This window comes from Micropterus dolomieu, linkage group LG13, assembly GCF_021292245.1.
Source record: "Micropterus dolomieu isolate WLL.071019.BEF.003 ecotype Adirondacks linkage group LG13, ASM2129224v1, whole genome shotgun sequence".
Lineage (NCBI taxonomy): Eukaryota > Metazoa > Chordata > Actinopteri > Centrarchiformes > Centrarchidae > Micropterus > Micropterus dolomieu.
Window position 1 is genome coordinate 9,198,464 of NC_060162.1, and position 15,282 is coordinate 9,213,745.

Here is a 15,282-nt window from a genome sequence, read left to right on the forward strand (position 1 = left end):
AAAAAGCGTTTGCCCCCCTGCCCCCCCCCCCCCCCCAAAAAAACAGGTCTAAAGTCAATGGCACAATATTTCACTGTTTTTGTTGTTTTAGGGGCGCAGCGTAACTTCATTGATTATTAAAATCTCCTAACACGCTCACAGGATCGGTCAGGATCTAATACTAATAGATGTTCTTTGTTCTTCTACACATCCAAAAGGTCTCTCACACAGTCCAGATTCATACAGTGAAACTGTTTGGAGTAAAGCAGCCGTCCTCCTGATCCATCCTGAGCTCCATCAGAGCGTCTAAATAATTTCAGAAGCTAAAAGTTGAATTCTGTTTCCTCTGGAGAGTTTCATCTGTAGCATACTGTCATGTCAAGTTTATAACTTAAGCTTTTTTCTTTCTTGTTGCTCAAATACCCCACGATATTTGTTGTAACTTTATTGCGCACATGACGTTTAAATGATCGACAGCAGCATCTCTAAGCATGAAATTAAATCGTTAAAGAAAACACAAAATAAGGCCCGGCGCCAGTCACTTCATCCTGTCGCCGGGCCTGCTCTACAGTAGGCTATGAGCATTATGAGGGCATATGTGAGTGAAAATGATAGTGTGAAAAATATTTGTGGGGGCCTGGGTAGTTTTGACACTTAAATTAACAAAGCTTAACCGTACAAAATATTCAGATAGAGCCATGCCACTTTGAGCTGACAATGTCGCTGTTTAAAATGAGAAACATAAAAGTCATAAAATTTGTTGCTAACAAACATTAATTCCATGATTTAACTTTACCAAAATATTGTATACTATCTGTGGCGAATTAGGTTTCAGCACAACAATGCAGTTCGTACTAAAATAAATATCACTGAGTAACACTGTTGTACAGTCAGTGGACTGATTTAATCCAACAAAACTATAAATACACACACACACACACACACACACACACACACACACACTAGCCACTTTATTACGTTGCTATTGGACCCACTTTTGCCTCCAGAACTGCCTTAATTTTTTATGAAATACTTTCAACAAGGTGTTGACTTTGGTCCATATTGACATGATAGCATCATGCAGTTGCTGCAGATTTGTCGGTTGCACATCCATGAAGCGGATCTCCTGCTCCACCCAGAGGTTCCACCACATCCCAAAGGTGCTCTATTGATTTATAACTTGCAATCTAAATAAATTATATATACATCATATGATAATTAAACAAATAACCTTGTGGAGCCATGAAAACAATAGTACAGTGATTCAGTCCAGAATAGGTTTTTGAAATGTGTGTACAAATCATTTTTAATGGCCCTTTTTGCTGTGACACATGGACCTCTTGTGGCTCTTTTATGGTACTGCATTATATAGTTATTTTACAATTTGCCATCAAGTTTGTCTTGAAGAGCTGATAAATACTGCAATATGAGAAACAAGATGCACTTTCCACTGGTGTGTGTATACAGTGGCGCCAGGATGAGGAGGAGTTAGGACCGAATAGGCTGCATTATTTGGAGAGAGTTTGTGTGTCTTTATAATAAATATGCCTATCTCTTTCTCTATTAATATTACAGAAAAAGTTGCATTTTATTTACCCTATCCAGCACTGGTCCTTTATTTTGCATCTGTACATCTGCTGCAATATAAAATTACTCAATTATAAGTAAAAGTCAGTATTGTGAAGATGTATGAAGAAGTATAAAATTATTATTAGCAGAATGTACTTAAACTATCAATAGTTAAACTACTCATAATTCAGAAAAACTATTTTATATTCCTTTGGGTATTTTAATCTATAACAATACATCATATTTATGTAAACTCATTGTATGTTTTGTAAAATCCTAATCTGTTACTAAAGCTGTGAAATAAATGTAGTGGAGCAAAAAGGTATAGGTAAAAATAAAAGGTAATAAATAGATAAAAGGTACAGTATAAATAAAAGGTACAGTATTTACCTCTGAACTGTAGTACAGTAGAAGTTTAAAGTAGCATGAGATGGAAATCTTCAAGTGAAGTCCCTCAACTTAGTACACTAATTAGTTTAATTCCACCACTGCCTCTAGTCAACAAACCAGTGACCACAAGATAGTGCTGGAGCAACGACATCTAGAGGTCATCCTGGGCTACTACAGCACCACTATGTGCAACGCGTAGTCCAAAATCCTATTACGGCCTCTGTATAGTTACACTTTAATTGATTTAGACACGTCACATGGTCGGAAATCAGTGTCTGCAGGCTGTATGTTACCCGGATATCTCTGTCCCGCGAGCTGGACTTCTCCAAGCAGACCATGGATTTTTTGGCAGATCGGGATGTGCAAAAGGTGAGCACTACATTAACATAAAAGATAAAATGAGCTCGTGCACTCTATTGTTTTACACTTGAAGTTATTTAGCTAACTGCAAATGCTCGACTAGAGTATCTTAATTAGACTTTATTAAAATAAAAGTGTCTGTAACACTAATAACTGTGTAGACGTTCTTTGTGTCACTTACTGGATCATATTCCTGCAAGATTAGATAGAAGTTATTGTTTGTTTTCATGTACTTTATATGACAGTAGTTGTACACATTTCAGGCTCATACATAACATGCAACAAATGGCCTATTTAAGGTGGTCTACACCAAACGCCCATTTATTCTTGTTGTGTAAACACCAGAGCTGTCTTTAACAGTACATTGGCCTCTTTTTTTGCGTTTAGACGTCAAAGGGCACTTTTTTACGTTTATCTCTCCTATTAGTGTGACTATAAGCAGGGACATAGCGGCATAAATACTAAGATCAAGTATGTTAGTAATGTTATTTAGAGAGCACCTTTTAAAGAGCAGATGTCACAAACTGCTTTATTATAATAATAATTAATAATTAATCATTACTAATAAATATGCAATTAGTTAGGTTATAATAATGCAATTAGTTAGGTTATTGATGTGTGTGTACATTTGGACCCTAAGATCCCTCTGCTACATGAATTGAATGTTTGTGTGAAATGATGGGGAAACAATTAGTTGATCAATCAATTAAGATGGAAATGAAAATGAAATGAATGAACAGTTTCATGTGAGAGTACATAGTGTCAAATAAGTTGAGATCCCAACGCTCTTGCTATCAGGTTGCAAAGAAGAATATTGGAGCCTTTCTCCCTTTAGTAACAACAGTGAGTGAGAAAAGGGAAGTGCACCACGAAGAGCACCATGACAGTGCTGTGGAAGAAGGGAATCCAAGTTGTTGAGCAACTCAAGCCAATTCCAAGCTAGAAGAGAACCAGGAACCAAAAATGGCTAATAACACACAAAACCTACCACCCTACGTCAGAGTGGCCACTGTCAATGGGGTGGTTGCCCTAAGAAGAACGACCTCAGGACTCTGGGCAGGCAGAGAACTGAGAAAGCTGAAATGTGCGAAAGAAGCATTCCTGTCGGAAGAGGAAGAAGACAACTTCATGCTCACTAAATATTAGCATCGGAGTCTTGAAGGCAGCGAGTGATCTCAAGGAGGGGTTGTCAAATAAGTTGAGATCTTAACGCTCTTGCTATCAGGTCGCAAAGAAGAATACTGGAGCCTTTCTCCCTTTAGTAACAACAGTGAGTGAGATAAGGGAAGTGCAACATCCATCTGCAAAACACAGAGCTTAACAATGATATAAGCAATATATTGAATAATGATTAAAAGAAAGATATTTGGTATTAAACATGATATGATGATTGAAAATCAGGATATCTCATTGATATTGAAGATTAACAAATTGAATTGATCTTCCGATTGTAAAATACATAATATGGTTAAATACCTGTGCAAAAGGTCACTAAGTTTGGGTGAAGACATCATGACTCATGTCATTGGGAGAGAAGGGTCAGCAAGGGGAAATTAAATGGCCAAACAAGGACACCTCTGGCCCAACTGAATTTAAGGATGAACAAGCTATGTGACAGTAGTCACGTAGACAGAAAGAGGGTGGTGGCTGATTTGACAAAGAAACTCAGCTATGGAGTAGGATATATAAAGAGGAGTCAGAGAGAGATCAGGGTTATTCCTCGGCAGACCTCAGAGGCATCGGACTTGGAGCAAGACCATCACCGCACCGGACCAAGAGCCCAAGACAAGAGACGGGGATTTGAGCAGCAAACAACTAGAGAACACTTCTGAGATTTCTTCAGGGGACTTCAAGAGATCGAGCCACAGAGGGTAACCACGACATCCAAACCAACTGAAGAATCATTGGACTCTGAAGATTATCTCTCACTCAACTGCAACGAAGACTGAAGACTTTTGAAGACAATTTGAGGGCTTTGGACAAAGCCTCAGGTTTCCACCAGAGTCATCAGCCCAGCAGAAGAGGGAAAGAACTCCTTGGCCAGGACAACTCCTTCCCCTCCCTTTCTCTCCAAAAGGAAGACATCAAAATACTCAAGCTCAGCTATCACAATTAGGTTTTGAATTTTAAAGATTTTATCAGTTTACTCAAGTTTTAATCAGTTTAATTTGTATGCTTGCCCTTGCTTAATTTTGCAATAAAATATCTAATCACTGCATTTAAAGTACAAGTAGTAGACATTGAATTTATTTCTTCACTAAGGTAGTAATTCATTAGGTAAAGTGTGTTTAACATCTTTAAGGTTCTTATAGGTTGCTCTAGCCAACGAAATTAACTTATCCTTGGGGCCTATTTTCCTGGCCACTAAACACAATCCTAGCAACTATACCAAGTGCACTGATCAATGAGAAGAGAGCTGTCGTTAATGGGCGTGGCTGGGGTGGTATTTGGCTCTAGGGCTATTCAGTCAGGTACCATTTCAGAGTAAGCAGGGTAGGCGTTCGGAAGAAGACAGTTAGAAGCTAGGCAAATCTCTTCGACACCAGCTTAAACAATCCTCAGTTATATCTAATAGGGTAATACCCATAGGCCTAGAGGATCGGACCCTTTACGACAGAGAGCTGGTCCAGTACCTCCTGAACAGGGGTAACTCGGGATCTAACAATAGAATACTTTTAGGATTTGGAATGTAAATGTAAAATCCCCCACATTTTCATAGCCTAGATTTTGGAAATTAGGATTAGCATAGCCTCACCACGTGATTAATCAAGAAACTTATTGGCAGATTGAAAATAATCTTATATACCACCCTACTCTGAATAGGCAGGACACATCTTTTTCTGTGCTCTTTTTCCCTTTAATGGTGTAATTCAATTAAGAGTAAATTTAATGTGTATATGCAGTGCATTTGACCCTTGATTGGACTCAAATTTGAGAGAACAAAGATCCTTCTGTTACACAACTTCTTGTATCTGGGTGAAAGTGGAAACAAATGTGAAAGATCATCTTGTCCCAGCTCTTAACTAGATGATCTACACTGAATGAAGTATTCAAACTCAAGACTCGTACTTTTATGGCCATCCCAGTTCATCAAGGTATCAGGTATTCTACTTTGAGAATACATAGTTTGTAAATCCCATACATTTGACCTTAGATTTGACCTGAATTTTAGAAAACAAGGACATATCTCTCTGTGTAAAAAAGTTGAAATGTACGAAAACTACTAATGAAAGAAATCTACTGAGGACATGTCTTGACTCCTCGACGATAGCTTCAGCACTTTCCTCCCTCTTGATAGTACGTGGAGGATGGATATGTGGTTCTGGACGGACTGCTGACCTCCCAGGAGTGTGACGAGCTGAAGCAAAGGATGGCAGAGATAGTGGACCAGATGGACGTCCCGGAGCACTGCCGCACCACCTTCTCCACCTACCATGACGAGCAGCTCAAAACACAGGTGACCTAATGTGCAGTACCCTGTGAGATAAGTCTTTAAACAGTGTCAGTGACTCACAGTTTTATCTCACAATATTTATTCACATGCTTTCCTTCATATCGCGCTTAAAGATGCAGGTAAGGTTCCCTTATGTTCATTAACTGCAGGAAGTCAGTGTGTTTCTCCTTCATGATCACGCTCACGACGTTTGTAGGTACTTGACCCCTCCACTGATTCACAGTGTTTACCTCGACCCTAGATGTCCTTCCTCTCAGGTTAATAGCAGACTTTTATGTCAACAGTCTAGTCTGTGTCAGTGGGCTGTGTAATACAGTCATTCCCTGCTGGATCAGGGGACTGATTCACCTTTTGACCTGCAGGGAAATGCTGACTATTTCATCACCAGTGGAGATAAGATCCGCTTTTTCTTTGAGAAAGGAGTTTTTGATGACAAAGGTGAGCTCTGGTGAAATTCCTTTTAGTCTGTCCATTAAATTTTCAAATGGCAAAATGCCTAATTAGAGGGGTAAAGCATTTTTTTTATCTTGCAGGGGAATTCATCGTACCAAAACAGCGGTCCCTAAATAAAGTCGGACATGGTAAGATTTCTGATCATATTTCATGCACAAGGAGCTTCCCAACATCCAAATCTAATCCCAGTTTTTATCTTTTAGCACTCCATGCCTATGAGCCATTGTACAAAAAGGTTACACATTCACCCAAAGTTCAGGTGAGCGTGAGCCTTTGAACAATATCAGAGAATGATGTATTTAGTCACAGAATAACCAACACTCACATTAAATCTTGTTCTGTTAGGGCATAGCGAAGAAGCTGGGTCTTGTAAGTCCTGTGATACTGCAAAGCATGTACATTTTTAAGGTAAAGCATTAACATCCACCCCTCCATGCATGAAATGCCTTGTGTAGTATCAGATGCTATATGAGTAGTTTAGGATAAGATATCATTTCTCTTCCTCTCTCTTGCAGCAACCGGGGATTGGTGGGGAAGGTAAGGAATCAGTAATAAAGACTAAGCAATTAACATTATAAAGGATGAGCAGATTTTTGTCTGTTTTTCTTAGTGACTCCACATCAAGATGCCACGTTTCTGTACACGGAGCCCCTGGGCAGAGTTATGGGGCTGTGGATCGCCCTGGAAGATGCCACCATTAACAATGGCTGCCTGTGGTTTATCCCGGGGTCACACAACAGTAAGCAATATAACAATATAACAATATAACTAACCTTGCACTGTCGCTTCTAAAGCAGCTCATTCCACTCAGTACCTACACTAGATAATAATCATCCAGACACTATTTTGTTTAATACTGTGTGGTTTGGTTATGTTACATTCCACACCTTTTCCGAGGTGGTATTTCCCGGCGTATGGTGCGTACTCCAAAGGGCACTTTTCCCCTGACAGACTTCACCGGTCGAGAGCAGACCTATGATGACGAGAAGTTTGTTGCTGCACCTGTTAAAAAAGGTAATTCATTTGCGTCTTAACATTCAAGTGGACAAATGACTGGTGATTAAGGAATTAATATTTCAATGCACTTATACAGTGTGAGATATACAGTGTGCTACACAAGGATCCAGTGAAGCATAGGCATTTTGTCACTCATTCAGAACGTTGTGCATATAATGCAGTCTAAATGCAAAATGTGCATTGTTAGCGCTGAAACAAATTGTCCTTATTTTGTACGAATTAAACAAACAAGATAAAATGTGTTAATTAGTGGATTGGTAGGTGGAATTTACCATTGGACAGAGCCTGTTTCCCCCTGTTTACAGTCTTTATGCTAAGCTAAGCTAGTGTTCGATAAAGAAAAACATAATTCTAAAAATATAAAACTTGTCCTTTAATGAATGGAAAATGTTTATACAACTATTTTGATAATCGATTAAATGCTTATGGATGTATCGAGCAAAAACGCCAAGCAACTGCTTTTTCCAGTTCCACAAATTAGAGGATATGCTACTTTTTACATTATTGTAAGTTGAATGTTGTTAGGTTTTTTAACAGACAAAACAAGTCATGTTTTCATTTTATAGAAAAAGTGATTCATGTGATTAATTAATAAAAAAAACAGCCTAGGTACTGTGCAGCACCAAATAAAGCTGTGAGAGTTGGTCAGTTGTTGCACATTTCCAACCTAACTATGAACTGTTCTGTGTTTAGGTGGTGTAGTCCTGATCCATGGGGAGGTGGTGCATCGCAGTGCTGAAAACACCTCAGAAGACTCTCGCCATGTCTACACCTTCCACATGATGGAATCCAAGGACACCTGCTGGAGCCCTGACAACTGGTGAGAGTTTATGAGTGCTGGGTAGCCCTGTGGCGTTTCTTTTATTTTTATTTCTGATGTTAATCAGCTATTTCCAGAAGTCAAAATCAGCAGGCGGGATAAATGAAATGCCCTGAGACATTGAAGTGATGTTACCTTTGAAAAAAAGATATCACAATCTTACTTTGACATTGTGAAAAGTTGAATTCATAAGCAATAAAACACATCCTCCTGGCTAATGTTAGCAAACTCTAGATATTACTGTGTAACTGAATATGGCTGCTGTAACACTGTTTTGTCATGTCACACAAACAATTGAATGGTTTTATCACAAAAGTAAACACATGTATGTTGTTTATTTTTGCTTGTGGTCCCACTCTATTTGCTCTGTTAGGTCACCTCATGATGTATTTTAATCAACAGACTTTAGAGAATATTAGGAAATTTCAGCTGCTGTTAAGCAAAAGTAAAGCAATACTATGGAACTTTTGCAGCTTTACGTAGCTTTAGCGAGACTACATAATGTTTGCTGAATAGCGGCCACAAGTAACAATTGTGGGATAATGGTAAATGATGAAATGGACTGCAACAATAACAGTAGCACAAGGAGAGGAGAGTCATCCAACTGACTCAGTAATGTCCATTATAGAGTTGTACATACAGTACTATAAAGTTAGCTAATGTTAGCTACAGTGCTAGTCATACCAGACCAAGTACAGCTGTGGTGTGTTTTATGCTTATGAATTCAACTTCTAATTTTTAAGCGGAAGATTGTGTTATGTCTTATTTTAAAAATGACATTGTCTCACCAAGACTCAAGTTTTTACATATTTGTCATGTTTCCATCTCTTTGGTGTTTTAAAGGTTGCAACCCACTGAAGAGCTCCCTTTCCCGCCTCTCTACACTAAATGAAGGATGTTTTGGACATTTGGTGGTGCAGTTCATTGAAATACTACAAGTTTCCCTCTCTCCTGAAGAAGGACCAACATTATGAACGGTTTTAACCATATGAAATGTGCTGCTATTTCACATGGCTTGTTTTGTATCCTACATGACACCATCTGTTCCTCTGAGCTACACGTAGGCTGGTATGTAGCCTGATCCAGAATTACTTCAAAAGCAGAGTCAATACTGGATTAATGGTGATTAACTCAGAACAGATGAATGTATCAATGTTTTTAAATGGGAGTCTTTAATACATAAAAAATAAAATTTTAATAAACATGTTTGATGAACTTTCCATGGACACTCCAATACAACTCATATTTAGATATACTTTTATTCAGCAACGCCTCATCAACATTATAATCAACCAGCATTATTCTTGTCATTTTTTCTTATTTGTGTCGAAACGAGATGGCAGATTTGATTTGATTTTTTTTTTTTTTTTTTTAAAACAGACAACATTAAGCATTTCTATTTTCAAGTATGTTCATTTTAAGACATAACTTAAATGAAAATCAACTAAAATTGATGTAGGAATTAAACATCCAAATATCTTGCAGTGATTTTTAAATCAAACTGTGAAATAAATGAGTTTGTTGTCAAAGTGCAGTCACTCAGTCACACAGGTCCTGCTTCTCAATCGTCAGTTTCATGAACATGCAATATTACATTTTTAATGTATGTAATGTAAGGGTGATGGTGATGACATACTTGTAGGATCATGCTAATAAATTGTTACAACATAAAAAACCCCCACCAAAGAACGTTTACAGACCGACATAAACCAAAGGCTGTTTATTAATGCATGCTGAAAACAAGTTTCAGGATTTAAACTGTAGCATTCTCATCTAAGATTGATGAGATGAAACCTGATGACATTTGAGGATATTTCTATAAAGCAAATACTCAAGAAGATACATAAATTTTTGCAAAAAGAAAGTTGGGCTTATGTTTGTCATTTTGGCCCAAAGCATATCTACAGACTCCATAACTTTGCGGGGTTTGAATGCTCAGTATCACAGGGAAATCTAAATATTCATTTTAAGGGGTCCCATCAAACCTCAGAAATACCAAGCAAAGTCAATTTACCAAACAAAAATATACTGTAGGATACCTGTGTACGGTACTCAGTTTCACATTAGTGTCATGCGGGAGCATAGTGAGTTTCTGCCATATCGAAGTATAAATCAGCCCTTATAAAGAAGAGTTGAGAAGGGCTGCCATGCTTTCATCTACAATAGTAGGTAATGTGTGATAGAAAATATACTTCTTAAGGCATATCTTTTCAGCAGTAAGTACTTCATATTGCCATCGGGGAGGCAAAAATAATCTAATAACAAAAATGTTGATCAGGAAAAAAGACATATCACTAAGCTAACCTTAAATAATGTTCTTCAAAGGCAATACAAAAGGCATGTATCCGTTTGGGACAAGATACGTAAACCTTATCATTGATGATCAAAATTTTGCAGCGTCTGTACTGTCCAGGTTTCTTTAGATGACTAAAAGGACATTTTCCCACTTCGCTGAACCATCTCCTGTTGCATAATTCAGGAGCTGCTGGTGTCAATGGTCGAGTACGTCGTGACACGCAAAGAAACCATACACCACCGCCGTCACCACAGAGCAAGCTCAAAGAATATTTAGCGACTCTTACCTCACATTTCTTGGTAACTGATTCTAAAGTGATCGTCTCATTCCTCAAGGAAACTGATACTGAAATGACTTCTGATCTGAAGGCAGCAGACTCTAATGTCATGCTAACATTTAGTGCCACGTTGGTTTGTTGACATAATTACCTGGCTTGATTAAGCTGTCAGCTTTTAATTATTTGTTTCTTGTGCTAGTAAAAATTACTCCCCTCTTTGATCAACTCCACTGATTCCTTAAAGGGGACTTCTATTACTTCTACTATGATCTTTCTTACACTTCCCCCTCTGCAAATTCACCATTCTTTCTTCCCTCCAGAAAGAGCTGGGGACAGTGGAAGAGATCTGTTTTTGTTTGTGCCATCTGTCCAGTCAAAGCAACAGCAGGATGAAGAGGTAGAGTGGGAGTAGGAGGTTGTCTATTTGGGAGGTGTAGGCTTCCAGCATAGCCACCAGAGTGACCGAGCCAACAATCCATGAGTAGGTGGAGTTCAGATTGATGCTCCCATCAAAGATGAGAAACATGGCCACAGCGATGATCTGGGCGAACACAGATGTTGCAGTCCCCTCCATGGTTTTTTTTGTGCCGGGCCAACGGATCTCCCCCATGGTGCTGCCGAACACAGACGCCACAGTGTCACCGACCCCCACAGCCAGCACACCTGCATAAGGCACCAGGCCGCCTGCACCAGGAAGTATCCCCTTAGGAACGCAGGGCCCGGGGAACAGCCATATGGGCAGAGACATGCCCACCAGCAGGTAGATGTGGGTCAGGATAAGAGGCCCGGAGTCCCGCTCATCCAGGAACAAGGTGAGCACCTGCCTGAGCAGCTGACCCAGTGGCCTGATCCGAAAGTAACGCACGTACTCCAGGAGCAAGAACACCGCCAAGCAACCCACCGACGCCACATGGAGCAGCTGCCTGTCGTATATCAGCCCTGGAACGTATGTAGCCACTACAATCAGATGGAAGTACTTCCTGACAATAGTGGAGGCCTGGTGCTTCTTGGAGCCTGACTGGCGCTGGTGGTTCTGGTGTAACACAACACAAGTGGCCACAACAGACAAAAACACCCAGTACCCCAGCAGACAGAGTCTTCTGTCATTTAACGTGACAAAGTCCAACAGCCACATGATGGGGTGCCGGCCGATGAAGAGAGAGAGCCACGGCATGAGGATTCCCAGACCCAGAACGGCTGTCATCATGTGAAAGAAAAGCGATGACACCCAAGTCTCAGACTCCATGAAGCAGAAGAGCAGGGCGAAGAAGACACCCAGCAACAGTGAGCCCACGACTACGACCGGCAGGAAATAGTTCAGTGGATCACCTTTGACCTCTGCCAGGTTCAGGGAGCGCTTGATGAGCTGGTTGACAATGAAGCTGATTCCACCGACAATGAGTAGCGCCTCTCCAGGTGTGAAGCAGCGTGGCAGCAGGTAAAGCACAATCAGGCTGAGATAAACAAAGATCAACAGCACCTCTAACACCTCGATGACCTCAGACACCGTCAGCGTCTGCTTCGTCGTGTAGAGAATTGCAGTGCCGGCCATGCCCGCAATCACGCAAGTGTTGGTGGGTACTGGCCTTGTGATGCCCAGCGCAATCAGGGAGAGAAACAGAGCCAGGATCATGCCTGTGATGGTGATCACCATGGAGAAGCGCTCAAAGTAGACGTTCCCTGAGGCAGAGCACTTTTCTTTCAGCGCCAGGCCCAGCAAAGGCATCACCATGGAGGCCGGGACGATGCCGCTGTTTGCCGAGGGACGGAACTGGAACACGGCACCCCCTGACCTGAGCAGACGGTCCCACTTGTGCTGCACGTAGAAAGCCTGGATGAAGAGGGCTATGCTGCACCAGGAGTGCTGGTTCCAGACCGCCATGTGTACACACAGCACCACAGCCATAACTACAGCGGACTCCACGAGCACTGGGTTGATCAGCATGGCTGCGGGGCGGAGGCTCGCAGGGAGGGAGGATGTTTGGTCTGAACAGATGGTCTGCAACAATGAAGGCCTTCTTCTGTCAGTTCCTCTCTCTGGCACACTTCATCATTTGGCAGGCATTTTTCACTTGCTGTCTAGGGGAAGAAAGAGAAAATTTAATCAGTGACGTTACCATTCAAGAGTACATACACAAAATGCAATAATGAAAATAATTACAAGTATTACTGAATCCAGTAGTTGTGAGACCGGGTGTGCTTTATTCAAGTGCATGAGTCATCTAAGCTTATGCCAACAGTGAACCTTGGTCATACTTTATCTGCTGTCTTTCATGAACTATGGTCACAATGAGCGGTCACCCTGTCAGTGTGAAATCCATACAGCTTTGTAAGCACATGAATGAGACCCCAGGAGAAATGCATGCTCTTTCTACATCAGCTGAAACATTTTGTTCCTGTGGGGGTTGAGGTAGGACTGACTTTCTACTGGGCTCAATCAGCTGTCGAGGTTGTGTTAACACATGGCCACCACGTCTGACGGACACGGTGACAAGAATAACCCTCCGGTCTTTTGTTACATCCATGTTAATACAACCCGGTGGGGCCAGAAACGCGTCCCTCTGCAAGCCAAGAATGCTGCATCCTCGGACAGCATCAAGCTAACGGCGAAATACAGCTGACTCCACCGAGTTAGCATAACGCCACAGAGCACAAAACTGCTGGCGGAATGAAAATAAAAGCCAGGTTAGCAAAGACAAGCATACGTACCACATCGGTGCAGTGTTATCTGGACGAAGGGGCGTTGTGGTGCGAATCAGTGCCGTCCTTTATGACAGATTTCTTTCCTTTGTCAGCTGTCGCTCCTCTCACACCCAGTAGGAGGGGGCCATATTTGACAGCTGGGTCACGTGGTACAGTCGTAGAAAATGTTACAGAAAGGCGTGGTTTTTTTTTTTTATATATATTATTTTTTTGCATACTGAGTATTCCGTTTATTTATTTTTTGTTTTATAGCTAGTTCAGCATTTAAGATGAACATAATTTAAACTGGATTACAGATGTAAAGGAAAAAGGTTATAAACAATTTTTTTTCTTAGAGAATTGGAAGAATTTAGTGAAAGATTTGGACTCGGGCTAGAGTTCCGTTGTTTCATGAATAGAAAAAGGTTAATTTCGAAACAAGTAATGATCTATATCCTTGTAATTAAGAGTAGGATTAAATTTAGATTGTATTGAATGTACAATGTTTTGTCAGACAGATATTGAATCTTTATGAATGAATTCTGTAGCTGAAATTTTGTTAAATTGTTTTGGGACAGAATATATGATAAAGCTACGTATAAAGAATGTAATGCATGTTTTTGATTACCATAATTTTAAGTTTTGGTTGTTTTATGGAAAACAAATGTAGTGAGTTATTGTGTAGTAATATTTTCATTATACCTACATTTTATTTTCATAAGTGTAGATTTTTATTTAAAGCTGACCCAAGGTTTTTAGCATTTATTAATGATTTGAAGATTTGCATTCATTGCAAAAACCGGGAGAAAAAAATAGTGCGACTCTCTGAGTAATCCCCTTGATTAATTATATGTTTAAAATTGATTTATTAATTTATATTCATTTATAATACATTTTTCTACAAAGATACGTGTTTGTTCTTTGAAGATGCCATTAAAGTAGGAAAAACTACTCCGGAAGGTGGCAGTTGGCTGAAAATAAGAAGACGAGGAAGAAAGTGCCTGTGACGCTTATGACGACGCAACACAACAACCAATCACATGGCAGGAACGAAGATGGCGGAATCGGGGATCAGCGTCAGGTAGGGAGAGAGCAACAAAGTTTAGCTAACGTCTGCATTGTTTAAATAGTTATTTTAAGTATTCACCAGTGAGTTCACATTCCTACGCAACACGTCTGTTTATTAAGACCTATCAGCAGTAACATTTATATTTTGACAATGTGTGTTTTCAGCTGTTAGCACCACGCTAACTTAGCTTAGCAAGTGCTAGCAGTTAAACATTTGAATGGCTTTTCAGCAGCGCGGTGTGTCAGCCGCATGTCAACAACAGCAACTTGTAAACTACAACTCTGGCTATTTAACTAGATGAGGAGCCGGTGCTCACGTTTCTAGTTTATATGCCTCGCAATTAGCTCCAACAGTGGTTAGTTGTGGCAAAGGAGAAGAGGCTAATGCTTGTGTTTGTGCACGCAGAGAACAATGACTAAGTTAGCTAACTCAACGTTTTATTATTTGAATGAAAAATATTTCCCTTCGCATCTGCAAAGTTTACAAATGAAACCATGTTCTGCCACTGAAACTACCCCAGCCTTCGACCTGTTAATAGATAATATAAATTTGTTACACTGAGTTAATATGAACTGACAGCTTTTATATTTGGGAAAAGTAATGTTAATGGAGGTGTAACTTTAAAGGAGGGTGTTTAAAATGCAGTAAGCTTCATAATGTATGAGTTATAAAGTGCATTGCAACACGAAAGACGCAGTCAGCCTTATTGCGTGTGTACGCATATATCAGTATGTATTAACCAAATTTTTTAAAATATCCCAACCCCACTCTCTACATCAGTTTATACAAAAACATTTTACAGCTGGTACATGGAACTGCTTTAGGGGTGGGGGATATTTAAAAAATCATATATATATATATATATATATATATATATATATATATATATATATATATATATATATATATATATATA

General features: G+C 39.9%; 3 protein-coding genes across 6 annotated transcripts in view; 2 read left to right on the top strand and 1 right to left on the bottom strand.

Annotated features, from left to right (window-relative positions):
- Positions 1 to 2,171: 2,171 nt before the first annotated feature.
- On the top strand, positions 2,172 to 9,248 carry phyhd1 (phytanoyl-CoA dioxygenase domain containing 1). Of its 3 annotated transcripts, none has more exons than XM_046067449.1 (11): positions 2,172 to 2,307; positions 5,597 to 5,755; positions 6,115 to 6,190; positions 6,286 to 6,333; positions 6,409 to 6,464; positions 6,551 to 6,613; positions 6,721 to 6,742; positions 6,816 to 6,944; positions 7,103 to 7,219; positions 7,916 to 8,042; positions 8,886 to 9,248. In XM_046067449.1, the coding sequence occupies exons 1-11, from the start codon at positions 2,275 to 2,277 to the stop codon at positions 8,932 to 8,934; spliced, it is 879 nt and encodes a 292-aa protein (XP_045923405.1). In that variant the 5' UTR covers positions 2,172 to 2,274; the 3' UTR covers positions 8,935 to 9,248. The 3 variants fall into 3 exon arrangements, with proteins under 3 accessions (XP_045923405.1, XP_045923406.1, XP_045923407.1); XM_046067450.1 differs by having other exon boundaries at positions 7,157 to 7,219; XM_046067451.1 differs by lacking the exon at positions 2,172 to 2,307 and adding an exon at positions 4,021 to 4,414.
- A 499-nt stretch (positions 9,249 to 9,747) lies between these two features.
- Positions 9,748 to 13,451, bottom strand: dolk (dolichol kinase). Of its 2 annotated transcripts, none has more exons than XM_046067446.1 (2): positions 13,325 to 13,451; positions 9,748 to 12,694 (listed from the first exon to the last, which is right to left on the bottom strand). In XM_046067446.1, the coding sequence occupies exon 2, from the start codon at positions 12,558 to 12,560 to the stop codon at positions 10,989 to 10,991; it is 1,572 nt and encodes a 523-aa protein (XP_045923402.1). In that variant the 5' UTR covers positions 12,561 to 12,694; positions 13,325 to 13,451; the 3' UTR covers positions 9,748 to 10,988. The 2 variants fall into 2 exon arrangements, with proteins under 2 accessions (XP_045923402.1, XP_045923403.1); XM_046067447.1 differs by having other exon boundaries at positions 9,748 to 12,690; positions 13,325 to 13,438.
- Positions 13,452 to 14,287: 836 nt separating this feature from the next.
- Positions 14,288 to 15,282, top strand: part of nup188 (nucleoporin 188) — a 17,307-nt gene continuing 16,312 nt past the window's right edge. The window contains exon 1 of the mRNA XM_046066121.1: positions 14,288 to 14,378. Coding sequence (XP_045922077.1) covers positions 14,338 to 14,378 — 41 coding nt within the window. The 5' untranslated portion in view covers positions 14,288 to 14,337. The remainder of the gene's footprint in view (positions 14,379 to 15,282) is intronic.